Source organism: Paroedura picta, chromosome 3, assembly GCF_049243985.1.
Source record: "Paroedura picta isolate Pp20150507F chromosome 3, Ppicta_v3.0, whole genome shotgun sequence".
NCBI classification, from domain to species: domain Eukaryota; kingdom Metazoa; phylum Chordata; class Lepidosauria; order Squamata; family Gekkonidae; genus Paroedura; species Paroedura picta.
This window is the reverse complement of record NC_135371.1, coordinates 95,659,671-95,685,561: the sequence shown is the minus strand read 5'-3', so window position 1 is coordinate 95,685,561 and position 25,891 is coordinate 95,659,671. Positions and strand designations below refer to the sequence as shown.

The 25,891-nt window shown below is 44.9% G+C and overlaps 1 protein-coding gene across 2 annotated transcripts in view; it reads left to right on the top strand.

Moving 5' to 3' along the window:
* The window catches only part of SHROOM1 (shroom family member 1), a 95,683-nt gene that overhangs the window by 66,594 nt on the left and 3,198 nt on the right, over positions 1–25,891 (top strand). For both annotated transcript variants that reach the window (XM_077326920.1, XM_077326919.1), the window contains 6 exons: positions 2,891–5,546; positions 12,174–12,241; positions 17,119–17,802; positions 19,762–20,352; positions 21,116–21,266; positions 21,921–22,193. In XM_077326920.1, coding sequence (XP_077183035.1) covers positions 3,027–5,546; positions 12,174–12,241; positions 17,119–17,802; positions 19,762–20,352; positions 21,116–21,266; positions 21,921–22,193 — 4,287 coding nt within the window. In that variant the 5' untranslated portion in view covers positions 2,891–3,026. The remainder of the gene's footprint in view (positions 1–2,890; positions 5,547–12,173; positions 12,242–17,118; positions 17,803–19,761; positions 20,353–21,115; positions 21,267–21,920; positions 22,194–25,891) is intronic.

Sequence of the window (25,891 nt, the reverse complement as noted above, 5' to 3'; positions counted from 1 at the left end):
GGACGGCTACCCAGACTCTCCCTGGAAACATTTGCCAGATGTTTGGAAGCTGCAGCTGGGTGGCTTGAACAGAGTTGCCTGAAACTCAACTCCCCCAAGACAGAGGTTCTGTGGCTGGGAAGGATGGGGAGGGCCAGGAAGTGCATTTGCCAGGATGCAACTGAACATCACGCCCTGTGCCAGGAACCTGAGGGTGATCCTTGATGCCTCCCTTTACATGGAGGGACAGGTCATGAGAGTAGCCCATCTCTTCCATCTTTGCCAGACAAGGCTACTAGCACCCTACCTGTCCCCAGAACACCTGGCCACAGTGATCCATGTGACAGTCACTTCCAGAACTTACTTCTGTAACTCGCTCTATGCAGGCCTTCCCTTGTGCTTGACCCAGAAGAGCTGGTACAGAATACAGCTGCTAGGGTCCTCACTGGAACACCTCGGAGGACCCACATTCACCCAGTGTTGAGGCAGTTGCATTGGCTACCAGTTGCAGCCCAGATCAAGTTCAAGATTTTGTTTTTGACCTTGAAGGCCTTTCAGGGTCTGGGACCCACATATCTGAGGGATCGCCTGTCACTTTATGCCCCCCCACAGGGCACTTTGCTCTGTGGGTGCTAATCTTCTGGAGATCCCTGGCCCAAGGGAAGTGCATCTGGCCTCAACCACTGTGTAGCGTAATGGGGGATTGAGACTGGTTTTTAATTTTACCTGCCACGAGTCATTCCTGAGAATGGGGGGGGGGGGAATGACTCAATCAATAGACAGTTGAGATGTTGCTGGTTCTATGATAAAATTAATGGGAAGGCACTTAATTCTGAAGTTTAACCACCCAGAGCTGCAAAGAAATGGGCAGTATAGAAATCTAAATAAATAAAATAAATAAATGCTTTTTTTAGTTTGCCAGACAGTGCAGTGATTTTAAAGTGCACAATTATCATTATCACAATTATCATAGAGTTGTATCTTCTCTTTAAAACTTTTATGCCTACAACATTTAATTTTTACAACTGAAAAGTTATTTGTAATTTTAAAGTTGTACCATTATATTTAAAAATAAATTGAGCAGTTCTCATCAGACTATACAGAGCTTTGCTTTGGATATGACCCCTTTTCTGTTTCTTAGATAATGTAGCTAAATATTAACACAACACCATAATGGACACTTATGAGCTGAAGGCCATATACTTTTATCTAGACACAATCACACATACACACATCCCTCCATAAACACACACAATTCTTCTACAGCACCTTTTCTCAACTTTTTTACTATTGAGAAACTCCTGAAACATTCTTCAGGCTTCAAGAAACCCCAGAAGTGGCACGATTGTGTAGATTACAGTTGGGAAGCATAGCTGTGGACATGTCCACCCAGGGTCCCTCCCCTTCCTACCTCTCCAGGCCCATCATTAGCCATTTTGGGAGGGGGTGGGTGGGTCAACATGACCATATATGGTCATATCACAATAAACGTTTAACAATTTTTAAAAATGTAATAATTAATTAACTCCCATGCATTCAGGAAACCTTCCAAAGGTTATCAGGGTTTCACAAAGCCCTGATTGAGAAAGCCTGTTCTACAGTTATGATGCCATTAAATGTACTATGTATATGTCTTAAAAGGTTAACAATAAATTGCTCAAAATGCTGGCATACAAGACAAATCTTTCTTTTGTTGATGAGATGATTGATTGCTTGTTTGTATATCTGCAATGGCCTTTGGCTGTACGCAGTAAATTTGACTGCCTGACACGTTTTTCCACAACGACTGTCTAGTGAATATATTGTCACATGTTTAGTTATAAACAAACATGGCATTTGTTTATATCATCAGATCTAAATTTGTCCTAACATGACCTGAACTGCTAAGCCCCAAATCACAGAATCAACCCCAGATGCATGATGCAGAAAGTACAGGAGTCAAAATTCAGGGAACCAATTCACATAGGATGATTCCCAAGGGAACGCAAAGTAATGGGTTCATACTCCAGGATAACAAACCAAAATTATGTTGACTGAGGAGCATACAGAAACAGACCAAGATGCTGGGCCAGTAGTGAGGTCTGTCAAAATGACAGACATATATATTGTCCTGAGATGAACCACAAAGAAAGACTGTAATGTTTACACAAGACTTAAATGTGAGCCTGTTCAAATGCTACACAGGAAACGGAAGAAGCAAAGATACAAGTGGATCCTTCTCAGCTCTCAGTTTTGTCTAATCTCATGGTTGGAGGTGGAGTCGGAAAATAGGGGGCGGGTAATGAATTCAACTGGGATTAGGCTAACAATCTTGTCCTAAGCAGGTCTGCTTAGACTCCTACTTGGGTTTTATTCCATGGGGTGGTGGGTTATTTGCAAGAAGGTATTCTTAGGAAGTTTTGTAAGTACTGACGGCTCTTGCTGTACCTTATTGACCCAATGTTGGATAGATTATGTAACAGATGTTTAGGCTACCACCACTTTTAATCAACACAGTAAAAAGCAATCAGATCACTATTGATATATTTGTGCTATGTGAAATATTGTTAATTTGAAGAAAGTTTGCATAGGGATAGTGTCAGCTTCCATATCAGCACTAGTAATTAGTCATACTAATTTGTTGCATAAGTTAAATATCATAGCAATATAAAAGTTATAGGTGTGAAATCATAGTAATAATCACATTTGTTAACATCAAAGGTAACAAACTGTAATTGCTTCAAATCTCAGAGGGAAATCAATACAAGGAAGAACATACTATCATCTACAGATTTTAATTAAAAGGCATAATACTGAATATAAACAGTATAAAAACAAAGCTCTATTGATCAGTTATGATCTTTCACAAAGCTTTAAAATAGTAAACTATGGTCTTCACAGGTGACTTATAATTGCCTTTTTTCTCTTCCAGGGTCATATCTCAGCTTATGAAGTATGATGCTGAAGTCTCCCAGAAAGGATGCCTATTCTCAGTTGTAACCACAAGGACATCTTAATCCCATGTCCATTCCTTTCCTAAAGGACCTGAGTGACTGACAGTAACAACAATGTCTTCCTGTGGGAATGAAGTGTCAAGATGGAATCTGAGACATGTCACAAGAATAATAGATGTTCTGGAGCCAGTAACCTCACCCAGCTATGCTAACAAGCTTTCTTCTGGGGCACCTACTGATGGCATAGATCAGTGCCTACACACCTCTGGGAAAGCAGACTCTGCTTACAGTTCTTTTTCTGGTGGCTTCAATATTCCAGAATGTCATATTCCATTGGGTGACAGTGGCCATGACATTCTGCCTATAGAACAGCTTCCATACATGGATTCAGGATATGTCAGAGGTGTTTTTAACCCTTGTGCAATCCATTCCAATCTTAAAGAAATATATCAAGACAAGCCTGTAGAAATGAGCATGCACAACAACATGGACAATGGCAAGCCATATGGAAGTACTTCTGTACCTGGAACATTATACCAATCACCATCACCTGTGGTTATGCTTCCACCTCATCTTCCACGCACATCACCCCCACCTGCTCAAGATAACTATAAAGCTAGCAGAAATACAGATCAAAGTCATTATGGAATTTGCTTCAACTACAACATTCAGGCAGAGGAATTCAGTCAAGAGGCCATCAACACCCACCCTTTTGACTCCTCAGGAAAGAGTTATTGCTGGCTTTCAAGATGTAAAAATAAAAGTCCAGTCATGGAACTAGAAGACAGTGACATTTGGTATCCTACCAATCAATATGCAGCAAAGAAAAATGAAACTGCCGTTTTCATCAAACCTTATTTAAATTTTCAAGACTATTTAAAATCTGGTTCTTTGGTCCACACACTTAATTCAGCCCACAATTATAAAATTCTTGAGGCACTGAACTCTAGGTCCTCTCTTTCTCCACACACCAGTCATAATGCTGTTAATGATATACAAGAGAACAAACAGTGTCTTTATGCTTGCAGTGTACACAAACCACCCTTTGCAGAAGCAGATCTGCCATGTACCATGCCAGTATCCGGTGAACAAGGACAGCTTTGCCATGTTTTCAACGCTGACCAACATTCAGGTTTGGATCAGGAGATATGTGAGAGCAACCCAAGCTTAAAGTATGTAGACAGCTCTCTTCAGACTGCACTAGGGATAATTAGCACTTATGAAGACAAGAACTACTGTTTCAGCTCTAGAGAAGAAAACAGCACAAATGCTGGGCAGCCACTTCTGAAACAGCAAGCTAGAAGGCAGAAATTGCCACCTGCATACCAAATTCTTAATGGACTTAGAAAAGCAAAGCAAAGCGAAAACAACGGCAGCCCTGAACTTCTTACAAAGCCTAAGCAACCAGAAATGCTAACATCTGTTCGTTCTCCACAACAGTTTTCTAAGAGGGTTGAAAGTCAATCCCAGGATGACTCTGCCAATAGGAAGATAAACAGAAAAACAACTCCCTTGCTCTACTACCTTTCTGGTGAGAAAAATACCAACAGTATGAGTAATCCAAACCAGGCTCAGTTACAAGAAGACTTTGATATGCAGCTTCCAAGGAGTGATCGTGCAGTCTCTGCAGAACCAATAGAAATACCAAGGGACAGTAACAGCTGTGTGAGTGACAGTGCTGCCAGCAAGAAGACAGAGCTAATTCTAGGGAGCCCAGCTTCATCAGCGGACGAGAAGCTCAAGAATGACTATCGAGAAAAACTCAAAGTTGCTCAAAGGAAAGTTCTGAGGGAAACCTCATTCAAGAGAAGGGATCTGCAGATGAGCTTGCCCATTCGGTTGAAGCAGAAGCCTTCCTCAAAGCCTTCCATCTTGCATCTCAGGTCTTTGTCATTATCTAGTACAAATGAGGACTCCAAGCCACTAGAAAACACCAGTAAACAGGAAGAGCCCACAAAGCCTCAAGCTAGTGTAACTGGGGGAAGGAAAAGAATCACCAAAGAACAAAAAAAGATCTCTTATTCTGAGCCAGAGAAACTAAATCAACTGGATGACCAGAGGGATCATAACATAGCATTGAGAAAGAAAACTGCAGGCTCGAGGAGTGATGAAATCAATGAGCATGTCCCCATGATCATCAATGGTAAAGGTCTGGAAAATCAAGGCAGAGCTCTTTCGAAGGTGGAATTGAAGCAGATACAGCAAAATGCACTTCTTCAGTACATGGAACGCAAGACTGGACAGCGGCCTGCTACTGCCCATCCCAGCGCCCTGCAATTGCCTCCTTTGCAAATGAGGCCTTCAAATTCAAAGAAGTTTTCAGAGGACAGTATGTCTAACCTCAGCAGCAGCAAAAAATCACAATATATTGATGGTTCCAGTCCATTTTATGATCTTGGTAGAAATCTTGAAGCACCTGCTCTCCTCTCTTCTACAACTTCTTTATCTCCTGCCTCTGATAGGGGTAGTTCCAGTCCTTCTGAGTATGAAAAGGTGAATTGGAAAATGCAACCTGCTGTCAGTGAAGGAAGCTGTGTTAGGAGATGTACTTCAACCAAAAATCTTCTTTACTCAGATGCTTCTGTCTCCAGCAAAGGCCATGGGAGATCCAAGTCAACACCTTCTCCTATGCAGGTAATCAATAATCTATTGAGCTATAACTTGCCCAGTTATGCCAGATTTTCAGAACTTTCCATGTGTTGATAGGCATTTGTTTGCATCAATTTTATTTATTTTAAAATATTTGTCTCTCCAGAAACATGTGTCCAAGGCAATTAATAGTATAATGAAATGGCTCTTAACAATAATGAAGTCCCATAATCAAACACCAGCAATAACCAAAACCTAAAATAGTGTACATAAACTAGAAACTAAAAATATCATCAACATGAAATCAGAACAAAACAGAAAAAGAACCAATGAACAGGAGCAGTGAAAAGCTAGCTAACGTAAGTAAGTCTTGGCTGATGTTGAAGGGTTTTCAGTGATGCAGAGCACATAGTCAATGTGATTTCTGTGTTGACCGTCTGGTGATGTCCATGTGTAGAGTCGTCTCTTGGGTTGTTGGAAAAGAGTGTTTGCTATGACCATTGTATTCTCTTGACAAAATTCTACCAGCCTGTGTCCTTCTTCATTTTGTATTCCAAGGCCAAACTTGCCTGTTATCCTGGTTATCTTTTGGCTTCCTGCTTTCGCATTCCAATCCCCCATGATGATAAGCACGTCATTTTTGGCGTTGCTTCTAGAAGGTGTTGTAGGGCTTCATAGAACTGGTCGACTTCATCCTCTTCAGCAGCAGTGGTTGGGGCATAGACCTGGATTACTGTGATGTTGAATGGTTTGCCTTGGATTCGAATTGAGATAATTCTGTCATTTTGGGGATTGTATCCCAAGACTGGTTTTCCTACTTTCTTATTGATTATGAAGGCTACTCCATTTCCTACTCTATAGGAAGGTAGGCCAGTGAAACAGCTCTACCATTTGTGACCAACGTCTTCATGCCTAGTGGCCAGCCTTGTGTAGGACCTGAATACTTAAAGGTGTGGCCCTGTGAGCTATGATGGCTGCATTGTTGTTTGAAAGTCACAGGGTTAATTTTACTAGAAAAAGTCTTACTGCAGATTCAGCCATTGCGGACAAAGGTGGGGTATAAATACAGTATATTTTAAAAAATGGACTTAAAAGTTGCATAATTTTGGCTCACCAATAACCATTAATGGTTTTGATATGAAGTAGAAGTAGGTACCTAACTTTCTTTCTCACTGAAATTGCTAGGACTGAATTATGCAAGGAACATGACCAACATTTTTAAAGGTGTCACATTCCATGCAGTATACCTTCCCACATAATTCAATGTCATCCACTGGCAAACTGATCAGCAATATGTGTATACTTGCACATGCTGGGTTGGCACCAACAGTTCCCTTTCCATGAGACCAAGGCCTGGCCTACACACACAACACAATGACCTACAGGAATGCAAAGGTGATGTGATGAGATATACTACAGACATTTTTAATGCTTCCCCATGTAAATACTTCCAGAAAATTCAAAATTAGTACAAAAGAAAGAAAGGTTCTAGCCCAGGCCTTTATGTGCCTTTGTAGTTTTATGCTTACAGAAAGTTATTTATGCTTTTGTTGTTGTTGTTGTTGTTGTTAGGTGCGAAGTCGTGTCCGACCCATCGCGACCCCATGGACAATGATCCTCCAGGCCTTCCTGTCCTCTACCATTCCCCGGAGTCCATTTAAGTTTGCACCTACTGCTTCAGTGACTCCATCCAGCCACCTCATTCTCTGTCGTCCCCTTCTTCTTTTGCCCTCGATCGCTCCCAGCATTAGGCTGTTCTCCAGGGAGTCCTTCCTTCTCATGAGGTGGCCAAAGTATTTGAGTTTCATCTTCAGGATTTGGCCTTCGAAGGAGCAGTCAGGGCTGATCTCCTCTAGGACTGACTGTTTTGTTCGCCTTGCAGTCCAAGGGACTCGCAAGAGTCTTCTCCAGCACCAGAGTTCAAAAGCCTCAATTCTTTGACGCTCGGCCTTCCTTATGGTCCAACTTTCGCAGCCATAAATTGCAACTGGGAATACCATAGCCTTGACTAGATGCACTTTTGTTGGCAGGGTGATGTCTCTGCTTTTTAGGATGCTGTCTAGATTTGCCATAGCTTTCCTCACTAGGAGCAAGCGTCTTTTAATTTCTTTGCTGCAGTCCCCATCTGCAGTAATCTTGGAGCCCAGGAAAATAAAATCTGTCACTATCTCCATTTCTTCCCCATCTATTTGCCAAAAATTGAGAGGGCCGGATGCCCTCTTCATTTTCTTGATGTTGAGTTTCAAGCCAACTTTTGCACTCTCCTCCTTCACCCACATCAACAGGCTCTTTAGTTCCTCTTCACTTTCTGCCATTAGAGTAGTATCATCTGCATATCTGAGGTTGTTGATATTTCTCCCTGCAATCTTGATCCCAATTTGTGACTCCTCTAATCCCACCTTTCTCATGATGTGCTCCACATACAAGTTAAATAGGCAAGGTGACAGTATACAACCTTGCCGAACTCCTTTCTCAATTTTGAACCAATCAGTTATTCGATACAATATAATCTGTCAAAGTAGTATGGTCCATTCTACCAACTCAGCTCTCTACTCCCCCTCCCTGCATCGTGTCTAGACCAGGGCTGAATCTGCACGGAACTTTCTCCCCCTGCTTTTGATCTTGCTGAATTCAGATCAATTTGAACCCAAGTCTTTGTGTTCCGTTCCCCCCCCCCCCGACTTGAAACAGAAACCCATCTGCACAAGGCTGCAAGCGGGCAGGCAGGTGAGCAAGTGAGCAGGGGGGGCAGATGGGGGGCGGACGTTCAAGGGAGAGAGCCGAGACAAGAATGAGGCAAATCTCTGCTATAAGAAGTGTGGATTCTGAAGCACAGTCACCTTAAACCTTTAAAAAAAATAAATCTTGCAACCAGGAACTAGGAATTCTTTGAACTGGCACCCAGCCAATCAGGGACAGACTGATGGAGCCATGAGGCCGCAACAAGTTATTTTGGGAAAAGCAGAGAACTTCACCTTGCTCATGCTGTTTTTTCAAATATCAAGGGTTATATCCACTCTAGGATATTGCGGGGAAAAGGTAAGGTCACTCTGGATCAATCATGCTTGTTGCAGATGAAAAATTTAAATCGGCCAAAATCAAAATGGAAATTACATTCAGTGTAGACAGCAGGGATTGAATCGACCAGGGATTGGAATAAGAGCTCCGTGCAGATTCAGCCCAGGTCCTAGACTGCAATACGCCACTGAATGAGCCAGATTGGTTTGATTCCCCACTCTTCCACATGAAGCCATTTGGATGACCTTTGGCCAGTCACAGTTCTCTCTGAGCTCTCTCAGCGCCACCTACCTCACAATGTGTCTGTTGTGAGGAGAGGAAGAGCTGGCAGTTGTAAGGTGCTTTGAGACTCCTTTGGATAGTAAAAAGCAGGGTTCAAAAAGCTCTTCCCTCTTCCTCATTTAGGTGATTCTGTTAGCCCCATCATAGTTCTATGAGACTTGTGCAATAATTGTTCTCTCCATCCTGCACAAACTGTCACCATAGGTCTGCTAGAAACTGTATTCCCAAATAGGAGTATCTGACATCTTAAGAGCTGGGCAATAGAAACACTTCTTTGAGTTGAATCCTCTATGGCTCATGTCTACAAATGCAGGAAAATGAAATGATAAGGTGGCAGAGCCAGCTTGGTATAGCAGTTATGAGTGGTGACTTCTAATCTAGCAAGCTGCGTTTGATTCCCTGCTCTTCCTCCACATGCAGGCAGCTGGGTGATTTTGGGCTCATCACAGCCCTGATTGTGCTGTTCCCACAGGGTAGTAATATCAGGGCTGTCTCAGCCTCACCTACCTCGCAGGGTGTCTGATGTGGAAAGAGGAAAGGGAATGCGAATGTAAGCTGCTTTGAGCCTCCTTCGGGTAGAGAAAGGCAGCATATGAGAACCAATTCTTCTTCTTCCTCCTACCAACTCAGCTCTCTGCTCCCCCTCCCCCCAACATGTCTAGACCAGGTCCTGGACTGCAAAATGCCAGTGAATGATGAAATATTCCAGTGGTAATGTCTTATTTGAACCAGTTGATCTAATAAGTGATTTATGTTTTTTCCTCTCTTGTCACACTCCACAAATATTTTTCAACATCAGGGCAGAAATATGCACTTCTCAGTGCCAAAACTTGGAGGACAATGTCTGCTGATAATACTGGGCAAACAGGATAAGGAAGGCAAACAGAAGCAAAAGGGAAAGAAAATGGAGGAAGGGGGGTGTTTCACTTCTTAGTCCAAGCTCTTAGTTATTTTTCTGATAAGAAACACCCACTAATCTCTCCTTTTTTTCAGGTGTATCGGGAAAATGAAATCAGTCCATATTCTCATGGTGATTCCCCCGCCATGCTGAGAAACTGATTGCATGGCCTATTCAGCTCTGCTTCCCTAACTTTCTAGAGAGAACAGGCCATAGCTTCATGGTACATGAAATGACTTGCATACCAGAGACTTACCATGCATATTTATTCATTGATTATTGTTTATTCATATATAAGCTCACACTTCTTCCAATGTGGGTAAAAACAGTTAAAGCAGTACATAAACTTGTCCCTGTTTTCTCCCTGATATCACCAGTAAAGATTCTGAGGTGGGAAAGTTGAGCTTACTATGTCCCTGGACAAGCACTGGCAACCAGAATATACAATATCGAGCTTTACAGAATACTGGTCAGACTTGCAGTTTAATGTATACTGGGCAGCAAGCATACTTGAAACCAGCATGGTGTACAGCAGTGGTCCCCAACCCACGTAGATCAGTCGGTACCGGGCCGTGGCTCCTCCTCGTCCTCCTCCCCGGCTGCTGCCTCGGGGGCTGCCCTGCCACTCAGCCGCCGGCTCACCTTCGGTGCTCTCCAGCGGCCACCATGGCTGGGGCTCCCCCTTGGCGTGGCATTGTGTAGCTGCTGCTGGCAGCGCTCCCCAGCGGGCGGCAGGAAGTCAGGGGTGCCATCAGAAAAGCAAGTAGAACAGGGGCTCAGGCAGCGACGACGTCCCTTGGGAAAAGACTACCCCCCTGGGCCTCAGTAAAATTGTCAAGTGTTGACTGGTCCCCGGTGATAAAAAGGTTGGGAACCACTGGTGTACAGGCCTCAAATATCGGAGAATCTTGAGACATGCATTACTGCTAGTCAGGTAGCATTTCTTCTGGAGAGCCAGCGTTGCCTGCTTGTCAGTGTTAAGTTTGGAGTGGAAAGAGCTGGAGGCTAATCCCACCTCAGCCATGTGTGTCCTTGTGTTAGGTTTTATCATTCAATTGTATCCGGACATTTTTAAATGATCTTGATGAATATATTTTAACTGAAGCTTGCCTATCATTGTTCAATTTAATATGGTAATATTGACCATCTTGAGGAAAAAAAGAACTGAACTAGTGAAAATTGTGGCCTTAGTTATGCCTTTTACGTGTAAAGCATAATAGATGTTATGTAATAGATGTATGTATAATTGCTATAATGCTGTGAGGCATCACAGTCCCTGTTGCCAGTTGGATGAGGAAGAGAGAACTCAGCAGTAGCATCCTTGTGTCCATTGTAACATATGGTACCTGAAAGATGAGTAAGTAAGTTTATGAAGGGCTGTTTATGAAACTGAAGCTTGAAGGCTAGGAGGAAATATCCAATGCTTACTCTGTCTATAGGGATGCCCTCTGAGACTGGTGCTGTAGCTTGTACCCAAAGAAGATGCAGTAAGCAACCTGGGAAAGAGGGTGGCCTTTTTTCTCCTTGAGCCATTCTTCTGTATGCTTCATAGATGCATAGTGCTTTTTGAATGCCACCCCTTAAGGAATCACGAGTCTTTAGATACTTTTAAACATTAATCTTATTCCTGATATTTATTTTGGGGGGGGGGGGGTGGGACTTTAGAGGCATGTTTTGTGTCACAACTTTGGAAAAAATACTTTTATTTCTGGCATCACCTGCTCACTTGTGCACCTATTTGTTGTTCCAGGCTGTTCTCCATTTTTTAAAAGCATTTCCCATCCCCCGTAAGAAGGGAGAGGGAGGCGGGTGCAAGGGTGGGTCATCGGAAGTGGAGGTAGCGCTTCTTTGCCTCCATACATTTGTTTGTCTGCTGGCTGTCCGCTGGGGGATAATGCTTTTTAGGTTGGTGAATCCACTTTTTAGGATTCACCAACTCACACTTTAAAATGGCGGATGTAGCGAGCTGTTTGCTGGCCAGACATGGGGGTTGGTGAAATCATGTGGAGTGCCCAGAATATAGTGTATGGCTCTAAAATTATAGTGTGCAGAAAACCTCCAAGAGTAGGACATAACCAAATGGCTGACAAGTGTGTGTGTTTGGGGAGGGGGGGCAAAATCTGGAATTCTCACAGGAAGTTATATTCTGCATGGAATATCACCAAACATACATCCCAGAGTGATTCCTGTTCCCACTATAGTCATCATGTAGAAGTGCCATTTAAGTGTGCATGTACACGAAAGCTTATTCCTTGAATAAAACTTTGTTGGTCTTATAGGTGCAACAGGACACAGACTTTGTTCTGTTGCTTCAGCCCAACATGGCTACTCACCTGAATTGAAAAGAAAGACTTCCTTTCTTCATTAGGACTGATATATCTCATCCCAGCAGGTTGCATCGGAGCAGAAAGTGAAAAGCATTGAAAGTGAAAAGCATACAGAGAATCTTCATAATAAGTTTTCTTCATTTCTAGGATTCCTGTAAGTCTACAGCCTGCCCAGCATTGTCATCTCAGAACCACCAATATGCTTTCCAGTCCAGGTGAGTGTTTAGTGTTTTCCGGCCTTGTCCTTTCACTGTGTTCTGTCTGAGTACCCCCAACCACAGAAGAACTTAAGTTTAGCATTTCCACTGATACAGCTGCATTTTCTCCATAATGCCTTCCATTATTACAGTTGTATATTTGTTTCTGGGAGGCCACAGCTGTATTCAGATAAGTTACTATTCAGTTTTCTAGATAAATGCATTCTTGGAGGGGATTGGGGTGTGATGCATGGCAAAAGTTTTGTATGTATGACTAAGATCTCACTTCAAACCAGCTAATCCAAAAGATTTTCCAGACATTTTTGAACAATAATGTGTATCAGGAGAATCCTTTACCATTGGCCAGATACTTGGATGTATTGAAAGACAGCAGCCCCACCCAGAGACTGTGCATATGGCTTTTATGATATATGGAATCCATTATTTATACTGTTATTTTTCCATGGGGTTGAATCTCAGAGAGGTTCCATTGACAATAGGATTTCTGTTAGCAGACCATGATTTCCTTGCTTCCCCAGAGAGAGAGAGAGAGAGTGTGTATGTGTGTGCGTGCACACGAGTGTGCAGCAGAATAAGGGAGGTGAAGAAGTTATGTTCTGATGCTGGAAATCCTTTTGTCAGAGGAACTACTCAGTGTGATCCTATAGTCTTCATCTCTTCATGCAACGGGCATAACTGCTAGCATTTATCTTCTCATTTTATTTTTTTCTTAAGGAGTTCAGGGTGGTGTTCTGGTTTCTATTACATCTTTACAACAACTGTGAAGTAGGTTATGGTGTTTCTGCACATTGTGCACGTTTCCCCAATATGAACAAACATCTAGTAAATTCAAAAAATGGTGAGAACATGTGGGTGGCAATTTGTCACTTGTTACAGGAAATTGTATAGTGATTAGTCAGCTGGGATTTCAAATCAAGACTCTGGCAGACTGACCCAAGAGCATTTTAACCATGGTTTCTCCAAACAACTTTGGGGATTTTTGGTATTTTTGGCTTCTCTGTTTTATCCTCAGGTCAGCCTAATAAGACTGAGAGAGAGTGCCTGGTGCATGGCAGAGCGGGGACTTGACCCGAGTCAGATGTTCTAAACGCTCCACCTCATATGCTCTCACTGCCTGCATTTTGGCTGCTCAACCAGAACATACGGCCACTGGCTTGCTGTTGATTTCTTTTGAGAGCCAGCTTGGTGTAGTAGTAGTTAACAACAGCAGCCTCTTATCTGGAGAGCTGGGTTTGATTCCCCACTCCTCCACATGAAGCCATCTGGGTGACCTTTAGCTAGTCACAGTTCCCTCTGAGCTCTTTCAACCCCACCTACCTCACAGGGTGTCTGTTGTGAGGAGAGGAAGAGTTGGCAGTTGTAAGCTGCTTTGAGACTCCTTTGGATAGTAAAAAGCAGGATTGAGAAAAGTTCTTCTTCTCTCTTCCTCACTTGGGTGATTCTGCTAGCCCTATCATAGTTCTATTAAACTTGTGCAATAATACTATCTCAGGCTGCAGTTGGTAGACTCACGTTTTTAATATTCTTCTAGAAAACAAACACACCACTCCCAAACAGGGAGGCGGCTGTAATAAATCCTTTCTCTCTGATGTGCTAGATCTTTTAAAAAATAATTCTGGGAATTTTGAGATTAGAACAGCATTGAATACATTTATATTCTCCATCTAGTTCACTCCACCATCATAGGCTTTTCTTATTTCAACTCTAGACACTTTTACACCTTAACTAGAGGATAAAAGTTCAGTAATTAATCCTGTCTGACAGCCACTGAAGACTGAGTCTGGTAAGTATAGTGTAGGCTGAGAGCCTTTAAGAAGCCTTTGAATGCGCAGTAATCACTTCAAGGCCCAGAATTTAAGTGGCAAAAGTCTGCTATGAATTCTTGTAGATTCTGCAGCCCAATCAATATCTGGAATGCTACACTTCCTCAATGATTATGTTTTCCAGTTTAAATATAGCACTATTTTGGCTTCTTCTGGATCCAGCCATGTGCACAAATAAGTGAAATGGCTGCTTACAGAGCTGGAGCAACTCCACTTTGTAATTCAAAAGCACAGACTCAGCAGTTATCTTGACCAATTTTTGAGGTCAGAGCTCCACCACCTGATTTGCTAGAGAAACTGCATTCATAATTTAGAGAGGACATGTCGTAATAAATAAAAGGGAAGGCTTCCATATCTGCAAAGTGGATGTTTAATATTTACTGTGAAACAGTTGCTTAAAAGAGAATTTTACTACAGAAGGGAAAGCTTCTGGCATTGACCCAGTAAAATCTAATCTCAAGTAAAGCTACATTCCATGGAACTGGAAATTAGTTTGGTGGTTAGTTTTTCAGCCTGTTAGATTTAAAGACTATGGGGAATACATTTTACTATTTTTCATTACCAGAGGAAGCCACAGACCTGACCAGAGTGCCTTTATCTGTTGTCTTCCTTTCCTGTACTCTTCACTGACTTCCCAGAATTAAATGTGGTAGCATAAATGCATTCCAGTGCTTTACAATACCCACTGCATACCACCTACCCCATAAAACTGTTGAAGATTTATGAGGTTTACACAGTCAGATGTTTAAAAAAGGGAGAGTTACTACTTTAATGGGGGCAGTTTCATCAGCAAATGAACATGAGGTGCTGTAATAACTTGCACACAAAAAATCCCTTGTGTCAAGGGTAGTAACCATTTGCCTCAGCATATTTGAGTGGGTTCATATGGAAAGACTTATAGAAACCCAGTTTGGATAGCCCAGGCAAGCCCAATCTCGTCAGATCTCAGACGGAAGCTCCCCTCCCCTCCCCTCCCCTCCCTGGATGGGGTACAGTTTGTTGCTGTGCCCTCTGCCAGGAATGTGGGGGTGATCTTTGACGCCTCCTTATCTATGGAGGCCCAGATCACTAGGGTTAAACAGGTTGCACTTTTCCATCTGCGCCAGGCCATGCTACTAGTGCCCTTCCTGTCCCTAGAGCATTTGGCCACAGTGATCCATGCAATGGTGACTTCCAAATTAGACTTCTGTAACTTGCTCTATGTGGGCCTTGTCCTTGACCTGGAAATTACAGTTGGGACAAAATGCAGCTGCTAGGGTCCTTACGAGATCACCTTGGAGGGCCCGTAGCCAGCCTGTGCTGAGGCAGCTGCATTGGTTGCCAATTGTATATTGGATCAGGTTCAAGGTTTTGGTACTTACCTTCAAGGTCATTCATGGCCTGGGCTCCTCATATCTGAGGGAATGTTTGTCTCCTTATGCCCCTCACAGGGTGCTTCACTCTGCAGGTTTGAGTCTGTTGGTGGTTCTTGGTCCACAGGAAACACATCTGGCCTTGACCAGTGCCAGGGCCTTTTTGGTCCTGGCCCCAACCTGGTGGAATGAGCTCCCAGAAGAGCTGAGGGCCCTGTCGGAACTACCACATTTCTGAAGGGACTGCAAGACGGAGCTCTTCCACCAGGCATTTTGTTGAGGCCAGGCTGGGAAGATCTGGGTCCTTCCTCTGATGTCTCCAGATGCCTGTCCATCTAGGTAGATGGCCTCTCCCGAGGCTGGTGGGTGGCTGGGACCTGGGTCTGCAGTGGTGGCTTGGGAGGGAATTGATGGGATTAAGCTGCTATTAGTGTAACTTTTATTCTGTTTTTATGGGGTTTATCGTAAACCACCTTGAGCCGGCCTGGCTGAGTGGGCTGGTCATTAAAATAAAGCTAAGCCGTGTTGGCCCTGGCTAGCACTTGGAAGGGCGATCTCCAAGAAATACCAGGGTCATGGCACGAGGGCAGGCAATGGCAAACCACCTCCAAATGTCTCATACCTGACTGACAATCTTGGATTTCCTGGCTATATTACCCACATGCTGTCTGATAAATAATAACTCGTATTAAAGCAGTTAGCATGTGTTAATGCTGTGTTCCTTTACCAGCCATATCCTATTACCTCCGGGTTAAACCAGTGTTGTCCTGGGTGTTGCCCCCCCCCCAAATGCTGCATATTTAAAAATAAAAGTTATTCATTTGTTGTCATCGATGTGGTCTGCATATACCTTCCCTCAAGGCAATATTTTTCCTGCAGATAAGCTCACTTTCCCAGTGTTCAGTGTATAAAATTGTGTTTTGGAAACGTATCTCCCCCACATTCCTTATACACCTCAGTAGAATGAGGTTGCAGAAATATAATGAATACCTATTGCATATGATCCATGTATGCAAGGATCACACTTACCCATAGACACAGATTCCATGTTGTACATCTTTTAAAAGGGTTGTTTCAATTTTTTATACTTCTTTTGACACTGAGCCAATGTTTCTAGTTATGCTGTTTCTAGTTATGTCAGAAGGGAACCTCCTTCCATCATTGGACAGTTTATACAAGAAAACCACCAACGTAGTCACAGGCCTTAACTGCTTTACAGTCAAGCCACTTATGGAGGGCAAAATTGCCTGTTACACATAAATCTGTGATTCTTCTACAAAAGAAAGAAATGGGAGAGGCCTCAGATTGATGGAGGAGGAAAGGGAGGGAAAGAAAGGGAGTGTTTAACCCTTCACTTGTCAGCCATTTGTGTATTCAGAAGGTATGAGACCTGTATCTTTTTAACATATGAATATAAGAGGCTGCTGTGGTAGCATTTTTGAACAACTGGCACTGAATACAACAAACATCCCTCCCCTTCAGCAGTAACCCTTAATCTCATCCATCTGTAACTCCTTTACCTAATAAAATAAAGGGGGAAGGGAATACATTGCTTAAACCATGAATTCTGGCTTAAACCACTGCAATTCTGCAGTGATGCTGGTATGAAAAGTCTGCTTATTTTATATTGAACAATTGTCATAATGAGTGAAAATGAATTGTTGGTAATTTTCTAAACTGACATATGATTTGAAACTAGCTTCAGTGCCTCATCAAAGGAAGAACTGGAAGCTGACCCATCAGATTGTTTCAGGACTACACAACAAAACTCTTACACAGCTGGGAGGAGAGGAAAGTCGATGGAGGAAACTGGAACCTCAGAAATTGTCAGATTATTACCACTGAGTCAAAGTACAGATCAGCTTTACCATCTGAAAAACTGGCAGATCTCCTCAGGCCAGAAGCCAGACAAAGACAGAAAAAGGTCAAATAATCAAAACAACATTTTGCAAAACTATGAGCCTACATCTGGATCTCTGCCCAGACCATCACACCCTGAAGGTGTTGCTGGTCTAAAGGGATTAAATGTAATGGTCCAGGCACTTGAACAGTCTCCTAATACAAATAAACACTGTAACACTTTCATAAATCTAGGCAATCCAACCCTGTGCCCTGTACCCACACTTTCTGGGGGTGGGTCACAATCTCAGAGTGTACCTTTGGAGCCTCTGCATTCTTCACCAGCTCCTTTTCCTGCTGAAACAGACAATGATGTTTTTAAGGACTCTTTTCCGGATGGTTCAGAAAATGCCTCAAGCCTTCCCTTCTCCTATAAACAGAATAAGAATTCAATTCTGGACAGAACACTACTAGAACCTGCCTTGACTACATCAGTTTTACAGGCTTCCATTGAAGGAAAACAAAACAAAGACTATAATGCCAGGTAACCATTTTATTTCTTTTTGGAGCAATGATAATGCGCCTGCCTGTTAGGGTTGCCAGCTCTGGGCTGGGAAATACCTGGAGATTTTGGCCATGAAGCCTGGGGAGGGTGGGGGTTGAGGAGACACCTCAGCAGGTCACTGTCCCACGGAATCCACCTCCTAAGCAGTCAGTTTTTCCAAGGGAGCTCATTTTGGTCACCTGGAGATTGAGTCTAACAGTGTGAGATCCCAGGTGCTACCCTGAGATTGGCAGCCTTAACTCCTACTGAGGCATGTTTTCAGATGTGTTCCCAGCTTTAAAAGTTAATAAAGGTATAAAAGGTAGTAAACGCTAAATACCAGATTTAGGAGGCTACATCTGGGGCATGCCTTGGCCTTTGTGCTGTCTTTTTGACCCTCCAGGGTAACCGGATAACCACTGTGTGAAACAAGCTGCTGGATTAAATGGGCCACTGGTTTGATCCAGCAAGACATTTTTATGGCGTCTTTCAGAAGCATTGTATTTGAAAGAAAGGTACTATAGCTCTGAAAAATTGCTCTGAAAGGTAATACTGCTCTGGAAAAGTGGGAAAGTCTTTGTGGGAAAGGAAGAAAATGAATTATGGTTAGATCCAGAGAAATATGGATTTTGTTCACAGATAAAATCTTCTGCTGTCCCAAACACACACTTGAGAAGCAGTTTTTGTGGCTTAAGGGCACTCTAGAACTGAGTGGGTGTAGATATGTAGTCCTAGTGGGAATTCTGCTTATAAAAGGATACTTTTGGGTCCATCCTGTTGAACTTACGATCCCTCAATTTGCTTGTACTCTTAACTGTATCTTAAGTCAGTGGTCCGCAACCTTTGTTAGGCTGCGGACCGCTGCGCCGGGGTGCGGGGAGAGGGCAACCTGGGGCCCTGCGCGTGCGTGGCCCCCGCCGGACGCAAACGCGCACACGTGGCAAGTCTGCACGTGCACGTTTGTGCCACCGGCATGCCGGCGGCCGTGGCTCCCTCTCCCCGCCCCTCCAGGCCGCAAGGAAATCGGCCCCCGAAGCAGACGATTAGCTTGCGGCCCGGCAAGCTTCTCTTCCCGCCCCCTCCCAAAGCAAGAAGCTTGCCGGGCCACAAGCTGATCGGCCGCTTCGGCAGCCGATTTGCTCGCAGCCTGGCGAGCTTCTTGCTGTGGGGGGGGGGCGGGAAGAGGGAGCCGCGGCCCAGCTCCGAGGCCTTCGCAGCCCGGCACCGGGCCGCGGACCGGGGGTTGGGAACCACTGTCTTAAGTTATAGTGACCTGAAACAAAATCTTTAGCAACAGTGGTTAAAATCAGGTTGCTTCTTTAGATACATTTCTACTGAAATAATTTCTGGGTTGAGAAGGGGAGGTAAACTGGCAAGTTATGCCAATAGAAGCTGATAAGATACCTATGAAGCACACTTTGTCCAATTTTTTAAATTATAGGACTGCAATGAATTATAGCAGTGGTCCCCAACCTGCGGGCCGCAGCCCGGCGCCGGGCCGCAAAGTCCATGGCGCCGGGCCGCGGCTCCCTCTCCCCGCCCCCCCCCGCAGTAAAAAACTTCCCAGGCCGCAAGCTTGCGGCCCGGGAAGCTTCTTACTGCGGGAGGGCGGGGAGAGGGAATCAGGGCTGGGCTGCGCCCATGCAGGCCGCGCCCGCGCGGCCCGATCCGCAGGCGCGGCCTGCGGGTGAGGCCCGATCCGCGGGTGTGGCTCGCGGGCGCGGCCCGATCCGTGGGCGCGGATCGCGGGTGCGGCCGGGCGTGGCTTGATGCGCGGGCGCGGCCCGAAGCGTGGGCGTGGTCCCCGCGGGCGCGGTCCCCGCGGGCACGGCCCGATGCCCTGCCGGTCCCCAGCCTAATAAAGGTTGGGGACCACTGAATTATAGGACTGCACAGTAGCAGAGTCGGCAAAAAGATGGCAGTCCTACATAATTGTATGTAACTGGTTTGTTCTTCTAGCTTTTACATTCCCAAGAAAGAAGAACCTAGTCTTGGAAATGGAAACGGAAATAATGAAGAAAATATTTCTGCTGAGAATTCACATTGTCTGGAGATGGCCCCTGAATTTTCTGGTTTCATCCTCAAAAAAAGGATGGGAAAAGATCCTCAACTGCAGAAAGAAATAAGTATTCACTCCCAAATGTCTGATGCCTCAGGGAGAATCCTGTGGCCACAGTTACCGGTGGCCCACAGAAGAGCAGGATATTGCTTGGAGGGCATGGCCTACTGTACAAGTATATCGGATAGCCAAGAAGATAAAAATACTGGCCATCCATCAGCAAAAGTGAAACAAAATGAACAAGATCATATCTTTCAAGAGCAAGACACCAAATTGTCAACAGTACAGTTAAACATTCAAGAGAAACAGAGGTGTGAAGACCTTGCTGTTAAGATTATTGCCAAAGACAAGTCCCTCGTTGATATCCTCAGGCCTCATCCTATTAGGAAGACTGCTTTAGACCTCATGGAAGGCCTTTTTCCTGTGAACGTCTCAATATCTGACAGATCCTTGAGAATAAAGCGGCGAAACCAGTCTGTTCTAGAAAATGAGTAAGTTTATGATGCATGGAGGCATGCCTTAGTAAGCAAAAGCATATATTGATGGCACAACTTGGTATCAACAGCCATATGGAAGACCTACATATGGGAGGAAAAAGCCAGCACAAATGCCAGTTATGTGATTTTGCTAGCAGTGATAAAGAAAGCCTGATCATATTTCTCTGGTGTATTATGATACATGCCCTGACCTAGACAGCCAAGGCTTGTCCCAGTTTATCAGATCCTGGAAGTTAAGCACTGTTGTCCCAGGTTAATATTTGAATGGGAGACAAGTCCAGGGTTGCTATACAGAGACATGCAATGTGAGACTACTTCTGTCATCTCTTGCCTTGAAAACCCATCTGAGATTTGGTCCCACTCACCACCATCACCACCACATCATGGGATACATTGAAACAAGATTCTCACCTAATGGTTTGTTACACACTCCCCACCTCCTGAAGTGCTGAGAAGGCTATGGATATTGTGAAGGATTTAGTTTCTCTACAAAAGGAAGTAATACTTCACACAATTAGTGGTTGACTTGTAGAACTCCCTGTCACAACATGTAGTAATGGCCACTGGTTTAGAGGGATTTTAAAGGGGTGGGGTTGTAGTTAAGCCATGTATTTCCAACAAATCAGGAAAAACACTGCTTGGGAAGAAAGAGTAGTCTTGGAGAGGACTATATGTCCTTTTAATAGTCACTCTGTGTTAATGAAATATTTGTCATGCTGCTAGTAAAATATTGTTCATATTATTTTCTATTCAACAGCCAAATAAACTGTGATAGTGCTTCAGACCTATATCATGAAACTGGACATTTTATTGAACAGAGAGCAGACAATTCCACATCACATATAGACCAAACCTTGAGCAGCGGCAGAGTGTGCCTTGAGGACGCAGAAAACGTGATCTCCAAGAAAGTAGGTAGATGAATGAGAAGAGAAAAGCTATGGCATGATCCAGCCAAAGGTTTGCACATTTCAGTCCATTTGATTTCAGTGGAAGATTTAACTCTCTGCTCAGATCTCTCCAAATGAAAACAATGCTGCTTAAAACATGCTTAATTTGGGTATGTTTCTCCAGATTTTTTTTCTATTTACATTCATAATACCTGTGCAGTAAAATGTGGTATTGGTTCTGATTTGAGTAGAGCCATGTCTTCCTCCATTTCTAAGTTCAAAAATGGATTCATGCCTGCAGACTGAGTGAGAGATGGATCCTGGCTGATCCATCCTGGCATCCTGCAGGACATATGATCCTCTTTCCCAGACAATAATGCTGGCCTGTTTTGGCTTTTGCAGATGCAGGGAATGAAATTGCCTATGGAAATTGCTTTGGCAGAATGTTTATTTAAAAGCCTGACATCACAACAAGGAGTCTGACCACTCTTTGAATCCAGATCACATTGCAAGCTAATTGCATTCTACCTATTTCCAGCATTCTGGGGGCAAAATACAGTCCTCGTTTACATAGTCAGTATTTAAAAGTCACCACCTCAGGGGTCCTTTCATACTGCCCATAGTCCAAGGAGCCTCTTGCCCAATTCATTTTCTCAACAATGTCTCTCTTGGCAGAAAGAACTTATTTCCCACATCCTCTTGAAGCTGCAAGCTCTATGGGACGAGAAGGAGCTTCTCCAGTCTGAAGCCCAGGAGCATTCTGTTCAGGGCAAGGAGCTGGAATCCCTGGTGCAAGATCTCTGCAAGCCCAATGAATATGAACGCTACATGATGTTCATTGGAGATCTGGAGAAGGTAGTGAGCCTGCTACTCTGCCTGTCTAGCCGTCTTGCTCGGGTCCAGAATGCCATGGAGAAAATTGATGAAAGCACAGATGCTGAAGAGAAGGTAATTCATGAGAGGAAGGAGTTACGTTAGAATCTTTTCTCTTACCATGAAATCTTCCAGGATGGGCTGCGGCGTGATTTTTCTAATTGTCTAGACTTCTATAGGGATGGTTCTTTGAATCTGCAACACTCCACATTTTATCACTGTTTGTGAATGTTTGAAATCTGTTCTAAGGCTCATAATTCCATGTATGATGGTACCTTTGGCTCCCAGTAGATTAATAACCTTAAACAACATGGCAGCTGCTGTGATATGGCTGGCCCCAAGGCACTGCTACTGACATCTGAAGGATCATGGTCCCCCTGTTGACATTGATATGAGAAGTGGCTGTGTTACTGACCCCCCAATGATATGATAGCGGGCAGTGCAGAGAGAACAAACAGCTGCACTGAAGACTCTAACATACTGATAAAGGCAATATATATGTGCTAGACCAGTGGTCAGCAACCCCCGGGCCACGACCTGGTACCGCCACCGCCTCACATGCTCCCCTGCTGCGTTGGAGGCTCCGCCACTGCCTCAACGGTGAGGAGCGCCAGCCCCAAGGCATCTGCGTACTCAGCCCTGCGCTTCCGCAGTCTGCCCCTCCGCAGTCTCCTCAGCATTGCCCGCCCGCCAGCCCACCAGCCTGGGCAACCCTCCCCCCCTGTACCTTGGTGGTCAAGAGGCAGCGGGTTGCGGGGCTACTGGTGCACCTGTGCGGCCTCCATCAGTGCCACCCCCCTCCCCAGGCCAGCAGCCGAGATGCTTAATATGCCTGGATCTAGCAAGATAATTCATTCTTTCCAGCCCCCTCTTTCTCCCCCCTCTCAGAGGAGGAAGTGAAAAGGGGGGGGGAGACAGAGAGAGAAGGTGAGCTCTTGAGGTCTCTCTGTTGCTGCTGAAAGTGCCCTGCGGAGGGGGGGGGTCTTCTGTGCATGGCAAAACAATCCTGATGTGTGTGGGCTGCTCCTTTCTTCTCAATGCATGAAGAGAAGGTGATTTGGGACACAACGTGGGGAGAAGTAGGGGCCATGTTACAGCCCCCAAAGACGCATGGGCGTGCATGCTTGTGTATGTGTGTGTCTAAAGGTGCAGCGGGCTGGGAAGTTTGCGGGCATGGTGTTGTGGCCAGGTTGTGCGGGATCAGATCGCTCCAGCGACAGGTCGCTTTGGGGAGGCCAGGCAAGAGTTTTGTGGGTGCCCCAGCACATGTTTAGCGAGAGCGATACCAACTTTTGAGTTGGCTTCCACCCCGAGGCAGGTAGATGGCCAAGGTCTCTTCTCTCCTCCTGCCGGTTGAGCCCAAGCCTTCCTCTTTGACACATGAACAGGCAACAGTACAGCCGGACAAAGAACCCTGTAACGCATGCGCAGAGAGAAGGCGCACGCCCCGCCACCTCCCAATGCCTTGAGCGTCCCCAGTTTGCAGGGCCAGTTGTGGCTTCACCAGGGAAAGAATCCCCCCTTCCCTCCCTTTAAACTAACCACCGGAGCAGATCAACTGCATTAATAATTGCCACCCTGTAAAGACAGCACTGCTGCCAGTAAAACTTCAGGCTCTTCTTTCAGCGGTGGTGGTGGCAGCAGCTCCTGGAGCCCAGGCCAGGCAGAGCGCAGAAAGCAAGAACGGTGCGGGTGAGAGGGGAGCACAACTCCTCAATCACTCACGCCCCCTCCCTGCTTGCCAGCCAGCCAGCCAGCCTCCCCTCCCCTCACCTTTCTCCTTCCCCTCCTGAGCTCCGCCGTCTCTGATGCTTCCAAGCCAACTTCTCTGCAGCTCGTCTGAGTGCACACCTGCTTCACTTCCGCGACCACCGGCTAAAGTGGGTAACCCCCCTCCCCTAAAACCTGAGGGGAAAATAATCTGTGCAAAGCTATAAATTGGGCAGGAAGGGAATTTTTTGTAAAGCCCAACTGATAAAATGGCAACTGGAAGAACGTGTTACTATGAGCCAGGCGGGAATCCGCGCTGCTGGGGAAGGGAAAGGAAAAGGGGGAGAGAGGGAGAGCATGCAGGAAGGGCGGAGAGACGGTCGCCCCCCCCCCCCAACGGCTGCTTCGCCTGGGCCTCCCTCCTTGCCCAGGCCTGGGGAAGCTGCTTATACCGAAGACAAAGCGGCACAGGGGCTGAGCAAGGGGGGAAGGCGAGCCAGGCTTTGAGGGAGAGGCGTCCAGGGACCCCTTCCCAAGATCTGCTCTGCTTTAAACGGAGACAGGCAGGTTTGAACCAGGTTTGAACCAGCAACTTCTGCATTCAGCTCTGGCCTCCTGAGTTCAGCAAGCACGGATACCCTCTAATTCCCCAAGCATTTCTGGAGCAGGCCTGTAGGAAACCCAGAGACGTAGAGCTGGAGGGATTCCTCCAGGGTCATCTAGTCCAGCCCCCATGCACAGGATGATCCAAGCCGTCTACTCTACCCCCCAGGCCTCAGTAAAATTGTCAAGCATTGACTGGTCCCCAGTGATAGAAAGGTTGGGGGCCACTGTGCTAGACCACCGATGCACGAGAATCTGTTACACTTCTGACCCATATTTTATTTTTGTTTAGGATCAAACTACATAAAGATACATGTGAACAACTTTTTCCCCATCAAATCAGCTGTAATAGCCTATGCTCTGAGTGGAAAATAGCTCACTGCTTTCTCTTCTGGTCATTTCCCATGCAAGAGTGAATAAAAACAGCTAGAATCACAGAATTTTTAGCAGAAAAACAGCAAGGCAAGAATGATTGAGCACATGCCATTCCTGTGCTCAAGATACCAAGTCCTACAGCTGTTTTTCATTTTAAATGAAGCTGTTCAGAAACTGTTTGCATATCTCCTGTTATTGTGCCCAGTTTGTCCCCTAGGCTGGTTCTGCCATTACTTTGTTTATTCCGTTGTGAATCCTGCTGAATTCAGATCAATTGAACTCAGATTGTATCTCCCCCCCCCCAATTGAAACAGAAAAGCGTTCTGTACTCTTGTGGAAGGTCAGAACAAGGGGGGGGGGAGCCAAGTGCAGCAGGAGTCTCTATTCTTTAATGGGGTGGAGGGGGCGGGGGTTGGAGACAGAAGAGGAGGATGGGGAAACCAAGAGGTAAATCTCTGCTGAGAGAAGTTAGGGATTGTGGAGCACAGTCACTTTAAGGGAAGCCTTGCAACTGGGAAGACTTTGAACTGATGCCCTGGCCAATCAAGGAAGACTTCTTTGCTGCAGAGTTGGAGGCATGAGTTGGAGGCATGAGTTATTTTGCAAAGAGTACAGATCTGCACATTTACTCAAGGAGGTTTTAGAAATATTGAGGCTTTTATCAACTCCAGGATATCACAGGGGAAAGGTAGGGTCACCACGAATCAATCATGCTTGTTGCAGAGGGGAAATTTAAAGCGTCCAAAATCAAAATGCAAATTGAATTCAGTTTAGACAGGAGGGATTCATTCGTACTGGGACTGGGTAAAAAGCCCCGTGCAGACTACACCCTAGTCTCTGTCTGTAGGCTGGACTTTGCCATCCAACCCTAGCAGCTTTTGGTAAGCCTTTTTCTTAACGTTTAGCTTGTATTGAAACTGTTTCAGTAAAGCTCATCTATTTGCACCGATTGTCTTTCTGGGTTCATAAATTACATTAGACATTGAGACAGGAAGATGACACCATGGTGAGGGACAAATTAATCATGGCAGATTCTTGACCCAATATTTCTCCTTTCTGTTAAAGTACAATTCACATTTTTTATA